The sequence below is a fragment of the Tupaia chinensis genome, unplaced genomic scaffold, assembly GCF_000334495.1.
Source record: "Tupaia chinensis unplaced genomic scaffold, TupChi_1.0 Scaffold143602_1, whole genome shotgun sequence".
NCBI lineage: Eukaryota > Metazoa > Chordata > Mammalia > Scandentia > Tupaiidae > Tupaia > Tupaia belangeri.
The window spans coordinates 674373-685892 of NW_006203448.1; the positions used below are offsets into that span (position 1 = coordinate 674373).

The window sequence follows — 11520 nt, forward strand, 5'->3', positions numbered from 1 at the left end:
TCGAGGGGCGCGCACCCCTCTGGCGCCCCTGGCCAGTCCCCCAGCCCCCGGCACGCAGTGTCCGGCCTCCCTCAGGAGTTCTCCCCAGCACTAGGCCCGCGTGGCTCACCCAATCCCTGCAGAGCTGGCGTCCCGGGTCCTCCCTGCCTCCCCCACTCCATCAGAGCCCCCCAGCGGCAGAAGAGGCTGCAGGCGCCTGGTGACCCACAGTGAGAGGCCCAGGGCTGACCACAGGGAGGACTCCTCATTCCTCCTCTTCCGCCTCCCCCCTCCCCCCCGCCAGGAGCGCTGGCTTTGTCCACAAGGCCAAGGTGCAAACTCGAGTGGGGGCTCTGGGGGCCAGAAACTGCTCAAGCCTCCTGGTCTGCACTCCATGGGAAAGAAGGTCCTTTGTCCCCAAATCTGGAGCAAGGACATGGGCCTGAGGAGCCCTCAGGAGGCTGCTGGCAGGGAGGTGGAGCCAGGAGGCAGGTCAGACCAGCCGAGGGCAACCGGATTGGTTGTGCTGCATGTGTCAGGGTTTAAAGCAGCCCCCTGGCCTGCCACGGCCTCACCCCAGGGTCGGGTGGGTCTCAGGAGCTCCACTGCAGGGTGACTCCTGGGTCCTCGCAGAGCCGGCTGTAGCCGTGGCTGGCCCGGAGTGGGTCGCCTGTCACCCTCACTCAGCAAATGGTGCCGGCCTGGCACATCCAGCTTGACGCAGAGTAGGAAATAACGGTAGATAAGGGTCGTGCCACACAGGCAGCCTGGGGACAGATCCCAACCCTGCCCCTCACGCCTGGGTCTGGGGGGTGGCCGGCTGCTGCTCAGAGACTCGCCTCGAGGCCGAGACTCCATGGGCTTGAGAAGCGGACGGTGAGGGCTCCCTCTAGGGCTGGTGCGTCCGGCCTCCTCACACCTCTGCACGGTGGCCCTGGGCAGGCACAGTGTGGGCTCCATTCTGCAGATGAGAAGGCAGAGGTTCTGGGAAAAAGTCATGCTGAGCCCAGCGAGGAAGGAGCAGAGCCCCCTGCCCACTCACCTGGCGGGTGTCCAGACATCATGTGGCTTGAACTCTAATTCTGGCTGGCAGCTGAAGACAGCATGTGTTTGCCTGTCACCAGCCAGCGGCGGACACGCACCCCGTGGTGCATGGGTGGGAGCTGTGAGGCCGTGCAGGTGTGCAGACTCGAACAAGGTGTCAAGCAGCACCGAAGCCCCTTCCCTGCCATCGGGTGCAGGGAGCCAAGGCACAAAGGTCACCGCGCTCCAGGGTGACCCAGCACTGTTGGTTGGTGCTGAGAATTTGGAGGACACAGTGGTGGCAGCTGCCTGGCTCTCCTGGGGCAGGCAGAGTGACAGCTGTCTGGGGCAGGAGCTGCATGGCATTCCAGCGTTTCTGCACCTCCCTAAACCAGAGCCTCCTCTCGCAGCTGAAGGGGTGAGGGAAAGGGGTGCCGGCACCTGCCCCTTTGCTCCCACTATGGTCCAGGGAATAGCCCCTGTTGGTTCCCACTGGCACCGATGCCATCTGCTGGGCGGAGGAGAGATGCCACAGGGCTATCCCTGGTTGGGCCCAGAGCACATAGGTGAAGGCAGCTCCAGCCCTCCGAGGCCCACCCACACAAGGGACGGGAGGCACCAGAACTGGGAATCAGGCTTGGGTCTGCTCTAGCAAGTCTGGTTCCTCTCAGGGCCTCAGTCTCCTCCTCTGTCACATGGGGAAGGCAGAGGCACCCACCCCACCAGCCCTGAGGGACCCAGCAGGGCAGAGTAAGAAGAGCCCTTGGCACATGGCTTGAGCTGGACAAAGGCCCACACGTGGAGTGGTTTTCAAGACACGCCCAGTGCCGTGGGGCTCCGAGAATGAGAGCGCACCTCTGTGGCTGGGCCAGGAGGGCTGTGACCACAGCATGAACGGGGGAGGACACCCGGGCAGCCTGAAGAGGCCTGGAGTCTGAGGGCGCGTGGCCCGCAGGTCTGGTCCGGCTGCTGCCGGGAACAGGTGAAGGGGAGTGGTGCGGAATGGCCGCTGGGAGACAGAGGCCACGGGAGGCTACACACAGGAAGGACCAGGGACACCCACACACGTCTCTGCTGGCTCTGAGTCCGTCCAGGTTCAGTCCGTGTGGCCTGGCCTGGCCTGACCCTGCCCCATAACCCCATCCTCCACCCCATGTCTCCAAGGGAAGCAACACCCCCCTCTCTTCCACCGGGCCTCCCTTCCACTCCCCAAGCCAGTCACTTGCCCTGCTCCAGGGAGAGCCGAGGGTCATTTCAGTCCTGTTCAGAGCTGGACGCCTCCCCCAGAGCCAGCTGGTCTGTGTCCAGGCCGCCAGGCTCGGACAGGAGCCACACACAGGCCGCCCCCTAGGAGGCAGCTCATGTTCCAGCCTTTTTGCAGGGGCTGCTCTGGCTGCCAGGACCAGCCACCTGCCCCCCAGGGACAGCCTTCCTCGGCCCCTTCCTCCTTAATGACTGCAGCACATGTACAGCTCTGCTCCGCCACTCCCCCGGCTTCTTGCCTTCCCGAGCTCACAGCCCTGACCCTGGAGTTTGCAGCTGCAAAACACATGAACACACACACTTCCACACATGCACACTTCCACTCGCACACGCACTCACACACTTACACAGACTCACACACTTATACACACGCACGCACGAACCAACTGTGGAATGTTTTCCTGCTCCCGAACAGGTTTATGGCTCTGCAGTGCCCTGGTCGCTGCCCCTCCCAGCACCTGACATCTGATCACAATCCTCACCGCTGTCCTGCAGGCCTCGAGAAGGAGGCTGGGTCTGAGCAGAAGCTGAGTAGGAAAGGTGAGGAGCAGAGGTGAGGAGTAAGGACGACTGGGGCCTCCAACATGACAGCCCAGCAGCGCGTGCCTCCCACCCAGAGCCGCACACACAGCAGGCCTGGTTTTCCCATTTGGAAAGAGAAGCAGGCTTCTCCGAGGCCAGACTGCAACGCGCAACAGCCCCGCCTGCTTGGACATTCATTCATTCTTCTAACAAGTCATCCGTGCGGCTAGTGCTGGTTGGACACTCTCAGGGCATTGGCCTGGCCGTGGGGGTGCCAGGGTGGGGCACAGCCAGTCAGCCCCCCGCCCTGGTCTTGCAGTCCAGGAGAGCAGCCTGGGCAACACAACTCCTGCCTGTGGGCGACAATGGCAGGTCTAGAGCAGGCGTGATGCGGCGTGTGGGCATGGCAGTCGTTCGCTGGACTTGGGGGGCTTCCTCCACAGATGCGCCCTCGAGGCTGCAGTCCACGTGAGCAGGCTTCATCAGAGCAGAGGCGGGAAAAGGCGTGCCTTCCTACAAGGGAGAAAGGGACTGGGAGGGGCCGAGAGTGGGAGTCTGGGGTGTGTGGGGGGCTGGGGCAGGCCCAAGCCTGAAGGTCAGTGGTCTCCATGCTTAGACTTCCCCTGAGGGCTGCAGATGCTCCGGAAGGTCTTGAGCAGGAAAATGACATGACCACAGGTGTCAATGCGAACGTTTCATCCCAAACAGCAGGAGTGGGCTCCAGCCAGGCTCAGAGGAAGAGGAGACGGGGACAGTAATAGGGGATAGGAGAGGGGACCCAGCAGGACTCAGAGCAAGGCGCATTGTGGCCCCTCGGCACAGCCTGCTGCTGAGACCCACAGTGCCACTGGGTCCTGCTCCAGCTGTCACTAGGCCCCAACTCCAAGTCCCAGGGTCGCCAAGCGTGGTGTACTCACACATGAAGCACTACCCACCCTGCAGCCCAGAGGGTCCTGCAGACCTTACATGAGTGAAGTCAAGGAGGCCAGGACCAGGACCAAAGAGGCCAGCATACAGCCCAGCAGGGCAGAGTTCAAGCGCAGTCAGGGCTGGACATGGCCCGTCAGTGCTGAGTTCTAGAACAGGCCGGGTCAGACATGGTCTACCAGTGCTGGGTTCTAGAGCACGTAGGGTCAGACATGGTCTACCAGTGCTGAGTTTGAGAGCATGTAGGGTCAGACGTGGCCCATCCGTACAGAGTTTGAGAGCAGGCAGGGCTAGAATGACCCATTGATGCTGGGTTCTAGAGCAGGCAGGAGCGGGCATGGCCCATCGGTATGAGGTTCTAGAGCACACAGGCTCAAACATGACACATCAGTGCGGGGTTCTAGAGAAGGAAGGGTCAGACATGACCCATTAGTGTGGAGTTCTAGAGCAGAGGGGGCTGGAATGACTCATCGGTGCAGTTTTAGAGTGGGCTGGTTCGGACATGACCCTTCAATCCGGAGTTCTAGAGAAGTTGGATGTTTATGGCAGGAATCTCAATAGTACGCCTCCACAGGGCCTCACTGGGAAGAGCATGGGGGCTATCCTGGGTTAAGGGAATGCCCCTGGCAGGTCTGCGGGTGTGCGCGCTGTCACAGTGCAGCAGACTGGACATTTCAAGTCTGCACACCGTGCCCTACACGGCCTACGTCATGTGGTTCTCTTGCTGACAACGAATCAGTCGATTACTCCAGGGAAACTGTCTGCTGGCAGCTCAGACCACACACCCAGAGGTCAGGGCACCCTGCCAGGCAGCTCCCTAAATACCTCTTGCGACAAGAGGTGGCACTGGAAGAGCAGCCAGGGAGCTGCTGTCCACGAAGCTGGAAGGAGAGCAGAGTGGGCAGCCCCAGCACTGTGTTCAGAGCACTCAGAGGTGCAGGGTCTGCTCCCAGGGTTGGAAACAAGTATCTCAGCTGAAAGGGTGTGCCCTCCCTGGTGCAACCACCAGGTACCTGGGGCAGAGAACAGGCGAGTGCGAGGACACACGGCCAGAATGGGCAGGACACCCATCTGGTCCTCCCGTGATTGGCATCGGCCTGGCCCTGGGTCCTCACACTTCTGACCACGTGGACAAGCAACCCAGAGAGCAGAAGCCACTGGTCCCCTCACTCTGAGGAGAGGAACAGAACAGACAATGACCAGAAGCCAGCCCATGCTGGTGGGGACTGCACGGGTTGCTCAGAGCAGAGAAGCAGGAGCTCCCTGGGCAGGTGGAGCAGCCGCCATGTGCTGCCAGGAAGCTGGAGCCACCTGAAAGACCACGGGCCTGGCTCCCTGGCCAGTACACGCCGGGCACACTCATGACGCTGGCTGGCTGAGGAGGCTGTGGGGGGGTCGCAGCAGGAGATCCTGTCAAGGGGGCTTGTCTCTCTCCCCCTCTCAGTAAATAAACTAAAAAAAGAAAGCATGGCCTCCTTGAATCAGCTCCTCTGGCCTCTCCCAAAAAACACCCCAGAGGCCGGTGCAGACCACGTGGTATGTCAGCTGTTGGCCTGCCCGTGGTCGGCGACATGTGTACTCACACCCCTGCCTCTCGCCAGGGTGCTCAGACCCTCCTTGTGGGCCCTCCCTGCAGCTGCCGGCACAGCCTGCCCCACTGTCAGGGAGCGGCCCTGCCCTGTCCGTGTTCCCTGCAGGACCCAGGAGCCTGCACCTCACCTCTGGCCACCCATGGGGACGCTTGTGGCCAAGCTGCTCCTGCCCACCCTCAGCAGCCTGGCCTTCCTCCCCACCATCAGCATCGCCGCCAAGAGGCGCTTCCACATGGAGGCCATGGTCTACCTCTTCACCATGTTCTTCGTGGCGGTGAGTCTCAGTCGGGCCTAAGGGGAGGCCCAACACCCTGGGACCGGAGGGAGGGCCTCCTTCCAAGCTTTCCCTTGTCAGGAGGTAAAGAACAATGATTTGTAAGTGAAAGAGCCTAGGGTGGGCGTCCAGAGACAGGGTCCAGGGGTGCTTGCTCTCCAGACCTCGGTTTTCCCATCTGGGCTCACAGCGAGACCCAGTCCGTAGTGCGCCCAAGCCTGTCGGTTGACATCAAGCCCTTCCAACTGCCCCCTTCCTCCAGGATAGTCTCCCTGCCCCCGCCTCTCTTCTAGCGGTCCCAGTCCTTCCGCGGGGAGGGCAGGGTGAGCCAGGCCTAGGAGGGGGAGCCAGCTAGGGAATGCAAAGGCTGGGCAGGCGAGGTCCAGAGCCTGGAGCTCCCCCCAGTGCAGAGGGCCTGCTCCGATCGCTGTCTCTCCCTCTTCTTCTCGCTGTCTCTCCCTCCTCAGGGCTGTGTGAGTGTGTATGTGTGCGTGTGCGTGTGTGCATACGCATGTGTGTACATCCGTGTGTTGCTCATATGTGTGCATGTGTGTGCGCGTATGTGTGTGCGTGTGTTTGTGCGTGCGCGCGTGTGTGCGTGTGTACGTGTGTGTGTGCATGTGTACGTGTGTGTGTGTGTGCACACACGTCTGGGTGCCTCTTTCTCTCCACATTCATGTCTGGCTGGCCGGCTCCCAGCATGCTCTTTCTGGCGCCAGGTAACCGTCACTGGGTGATTTTATTCATCTTTGAGTGAAGCGTCCGGAATGCTGTCTGTTTTTTTGAGATCCACATTTCTAAGTCCTCCATCTCTCCCTCACATCTCACTCTCTGTCTCTCTCCCCCTGTGCGTCTCAAATCTGTGCTTCTCTCGGTCTTCAGCCTAATTTTCTCTCTGCCTCTCACTTCTTTTCTTCCTCTATTCACATCTGGTTCTCTGGATTTGGGGAGGGGAGTCCCCAAGGAACTTACTCTTTCTAAATCTCCTGTCTCCCCCTCACTCCTTTTGACCCCCTGACCCTCTGTGTATCTCTCTGGCATTATTGATCCATCCCACCAGTTGTTTCCTCTAACTCTGTCTCTCTCTATCTCTGCCTCTCTCTCTACCTATCATCTACCTATGCCAATGTATCTGTCATCATCTACCTATGCCTATCTCTCGCTCTCTCTGAATCTGTCCATACATCTATCGAACCTGTTGTCTACCTAATAATTGATCTGCCTGATCTGTCATCTCCCTGATCTGCCATGTCTCTGGCAACTCTCCACCCACCCATCTGCTCTCACCCGCCACCGTGCAGAGACCCTCCAAGCCTCCCCACCTGGCTCCATGCTGGCCCCCACGAGCAGCCGACCCGCCTCCCCTCTCCTGCTCCTCCAGCAGCCCTCTCTGCACTGACAGCCCTGGCCGGTATGATGCACACTGGGGAGGCAAGCGTGATACCAGCCCCTTCTCAAGGCAGCGCCTGACCTGTCAGAAACCGCAACCTCCAGCCAGCCTCCCTCCCCAGCAGCAGGGCTTATGTGGACAAGAATGCCCAGTGCCTGTGTGCACACGGGGCCAGCCCCGAGCACACACATGTGTCTGCAGACATGTGCTCACATGTCACACCTTCATCCCAACTTGGTTGAGTCCAATGTTGTCCACATGTGCCTGTGGGCCGGGGGCGTGTTCTGACACTCACTCCTCCTGGGTGCAATGCTCCCAGAGGTGACAGTGGCCTGGGACGGCTGGGCCGTTGGAGGAACCAGATGCCCTGGGTCTTCTGTCCCCACTGCTGGAGTCCAACAATGGTGAGGCCTTCAGGGCAGCATCCAGGCAGGTGGCGTCCAGGCAGGGCGGCACCAGGGCCCAGCACACAGTACATGTTCTGGTCTTCCCCCGCACGAGCCACCACAGTCATCCCTCCCAGTCCACGGGTTCCTTAATCGTGGGGTCAACCAACTGTAGTCAAAACCACTCAGGAAAAGCGGTGTCAAGGGTGAGCACGTACAGACCTTTTCCCTGGCACTGGTCCCAGCCCGGACAGGGCCTGCAGGTGGCTCCAGCTGGGCAGAGGACACACGGGCCCATGCAGGTACCCCACCCTCATGGGAGGGCTTGAGCACCTGCAGACGCTGGTGTCCACGGTCCTGGAGCTCACGCTCCCTGGACACTGAGGGACGGCTGTATGTGACTCCCACCTGACAGACGAAGAGATCAAGTCCCAGAGAGGACGAGCCCTGGGCACTCGGAGCTCCCGGGGTACAGAGCACTTTGTGACAAAGGAGTCCCCGTGATGGACGGCAGGCCAAGGCCCAGGCGAGAGCAGCTCCACTCTGTAGGTCCAAGGGCCTGAGAGTGAGGAAGAGGCAGGCCTTGTCCCCAAGGCCCATGCTAGACCAGCCCAGCAAACCACAGCCACCGCCGCAGCAGCCCTCCCCGCCTGCACCTGGCTGGCCGGGCAGCTGCCTGGCCCCACCCAGCCCCACCAAGGGCAGCAGGGACAGCTGCCTCCTGCAGCAAATGTCCTCCAGCCTCAGAACCACACCCCACCCCCTTCCCTCAAAGTCCCGAGCTGTGCACTGAGGCCGCCCTCTGACCAGAGCCCTCCCTGGTGAGCACATCTGTGCTAGTCACCTGCTGGACACCTGGCCACAGGGTCCCTCCCAAGCCCAGGAGACCTTGTCCCCATATGACAGGAGGGGACACCCGCCTGAGCCCCACAGCAAGGGCCTGAGCCCTGACCAACCAGGTCCCTGGCCACACCCCACACCGTTACTCTCAGGGCCAGTTCTGGGAAGTCCTGGAGGCCTGGAGGCTGGTGCCCGGCAGTGCTCTGCCCTTACTGCTGGGGCAGGTAGTGGCACTCATGCCTGTCAGCAGGCCACAGGCCTGGTGTGAGAGGCGTCTGCTGAGCTGGGGGACCCCTGCTCTCCTCAGACACTCCAGCCCACATGCAGCAAACTGCACGGGGAGCTCCTGATGGAGGCGAGGGCGCGGACACTGCCTGGACCCCCAGAGAACAAGGGTCAGCTCAGTGCGGTGGTCTGCGCCACAACGGACAGATGGGGAGGAGAGAGGCGCTTCTGGAAGGAGCCAGGAGAGCCAGGGACGTCACAGGGCCTGCGTCCTCCGCTTTCCTCTGCTCTGCAGAGGCTTCGTCACTGAAGCTGGTATTTCCCTGAGCTGGTCACATCTGTCACCTGGTCACCTTCCCCTTGTCAATGTCACTTCACAAAGTAAAAGGCCCAAAGGCCCAGTCATGATGGTGCCTGCTGCTAAGACGCTGTGCATTACAGTCCAGGATCACATGGGAGGCCTGGGTTCGAGTCCCGGTTCAACCTAAAGGCAGAGTGTCGTGGTGTGCACCGATAATTCCACTGACTCAAGGGCTGAGGCAGAAGGATCTTGAGCTGGAGGCTGGCGTGGGCGACTTAGCAAGACCCCGTCTGAAAGAGAGTCGGTATGGGCATGATAAGGCAGGAGAGCCAACTATGGCGAGACCCTGTCTAAAATAAACAAACCTGGGCCAGCGGTTAAGGCAGCCAGATCCCACAGGGCCGACTGCGTGTTTGAGCCCCAGACCCTGGGGCATGAGGAACACCAGGCTGGATGCACCTGGCGTCCTACAGGAGGGGAGGAGAAGGCATTGCTGCATGACCGTCCCCTAGGGCTGCTTCCGCTCTTCGTCTCCCCCTCCGCCTCTCCCTGACGAGCCTCGTCGACGCAAATTTTAGAAACAAAGCAAAACAAGGAGGCACTGCAACCAAGGCCCGGCACGGTCCTGGGTGGTTGGACCGGACACGATGGGCTGGTCTCCCCGTCGCAGTGCGGTCCTGGGTGGTCGGACCGGACACGGTGGGCTGGTCTCCCCATCCCGGCATGGTCCTGGCTGGTAGGACAGGACACCGCGGGGGAGGGTTCCGGCGTGGTCCTGGGTGGTCGGGCAGGACACGGCGGGCTGGTCTCCCCGTCCCGGTGCATCTCTAGTCCTCCTAGGCGCACCTTCACTCCAGGGCACGCACAATGGCTGCCTCAGGGGCTCTCTGGACCAGGTGGGCCTGGCTGGCTCTGGCACTCCAGGTCACCAGCCCGGCTCCCTCTGAAGCGTCCTGCCGCCTCCGGACTAACCCGCTCTCCGAGCTGCTGCCCCGCCCCAGCCGAGCTGGGCTTGCGCAGGGCCAATTGTGCTGGCTCCCAAACTTGTTTATGCCAGTTGAACTTGTCAAAATAATTCTGTCATGTCATTAAGTATAAGGGCCTGGCTGGCTCTGGCACTCCAGGTCACCAGCCCGGCTCCCTCTGAAGCGTCCTGCCGCCTCCGGACTAACCCGCTCTCCGAGCTGCTGCCCCGCCCCAGCCGAGCTGGGCTTGCGCAGGGCCAATTGTGCTGGCTCCCAAACTTGTTTATGCCAGTTGAACTTGTCAAAATAATTCTGTCATGTCATTAAGTATAACTTAAAATGGTGAAATGTGGCTGCACCGGGAGAGGTCCGTGAGGGGTAAACGGCCGCTTCGGAAAGGCTCCGGGTCGGCCTCCGGCAGCAGGGCTTCCTGTAAACCAGCGGGGAGACGACCGTGCGTTGGGGGAAGAGGGTCCTCAAAGGCCGTGCTCAGCCCTGCCGGGGTCCCGCAGGCGCTCCCCCACCCTAAGGAGCAGGAAGGAGGCTCGGGGTGTGCTAGTGAAGTGTGGCCTCCTGGGAAGGGGGTTGGGCAGTCAGAGGACGCTGCTGGGCTGAGGCCAGGTACAGTGGTGACTGAGCAGGGACAGCCCATGAGCCCAACAGGCATCCAGGGAGAGGCCACAGCCCCATATGTGAAGAAAGGCCAGTAAGTCCCCACCCCAGCAGGCCTCTGCTGAGTGACCGCCCCGCCCAAAGGGCCGTTCACGGGGCCCTTGCCACCCCTAGGCCCTGGGCACCCGAAGATGGGCAGTAGTAGCTGTGCCCGTCTCAGGCAGCAGAGCCGCCACGCGACTCGCCCAGGGCCCCACAGCTAGTGAGCAGCCTGGCTCTCTGGGGGCCTGCGCCCGCCCCGCCTGTCCATCCACCTGCTGACCGCCCGTGCTGTCCCGGCAGCTCCACCACGCCTGCGCCGGGCCGGGCCTGTCCGTGCTGTGCTTCTTGCGACACGATGTCCTGGAGTACTTCAGCGTCTACGGGACGGCTCTGAGCATGTGGGTCTCCCTGATGGGTGAGTGCTCTCGCCGGGCCGGCCCTGCTCCCCACCGCAACGCCCGTGCATCCACTCTGTGCAAAAGACTCGTTCAGTCTACGTCGCCGCCGTCCCCGCTCCTGCCCTGGCCGGAGCTCAGGCCTCCTCAGGGCGGAGCTTCCTCTGCTATCCTGCCACTTCCCCCACCTGCCCGCCGGACTCGTGGTCCCACTATGTCCCAGCCCTGTCCCAGCCCTGTGAGGGTCAGATCTGTCACATCTCATGCCACGGTCCCCGCATCCCCTGGGATAGACTCGTTTCTGCCCCTCGCTAAATGATCTCCAATACGGGCTACCCGAGCCTGGCCCAGCTCCCCTGGCCACAGCGAACCTGTGGGGCCCCGCGGTCTCACTGGCTGAGGGGCATCATGCGTGGGGCCTGGGGGGCAGCCCGGAGGAGAAGAGGGACCGCTGACCTCTCCCGTTTCTCTCCCGCTCCTCCAGCCCTGGCCGACTTCGACGAGCCCCAGAGGTCCACGTTGGTGATGTTTGGTGTCTTGACCGTGGCCGTGCGGGTGTTCCATGACCGCTGGGGCTATGGAGTGTACTCAGGCCCCATCGGCACAGCCACCCTCATCATCGCCGCGAAGTGGGTGGGTACCGGATGGACCTCGGCAGCCAAGGGACACGGGTGGGGTCTCCCCGGGTGTAGGCCTCCCTGCTGGAGGGCCACCCGAGGTCTCAGGGCCCCTGTGAATGTCGGCGGACCTGGCTGGTCCCGCCCGAGCCAACCCTTTGCCACCC

The 11520-nt window shown here is 61.9% G+C and overlaps 1 protein-coding gene across 2 annotated transcripts in view; it reads left to right on the forward strand.

The window, feature by feature from the left end:
- Window positions 1–11520, forward strand: part of MYMK (myomaker, myoblast fusion factor) — a 31312-nt gene that overhangs the window by 15983 nt on the left and 3809 nt on the right. The window contains exons 2-5 of one of the 2 annotated variants that reach the window (XM_014582460.2): window positions 2681–2805; window positions 5351–5580; window positions 10642–10756; window positions 11221–11369. In XM_014582460.2, coding sequence (XP_014437946.2) covers window positions 2681–2805; window positions 5351–5580; window positions 10642–10756; window positions 11221–11369 — 619 coding nt within the window. Of the gene's footprint in view, window positions 1–2680; window positions 2806–5350; window positions 5581–10641; window positions 10757–11220; window positions 11370–11520 lie in introns of those variants that run through there. The other variant, XM_006164276.1, reaches the window with a different exon arrangement.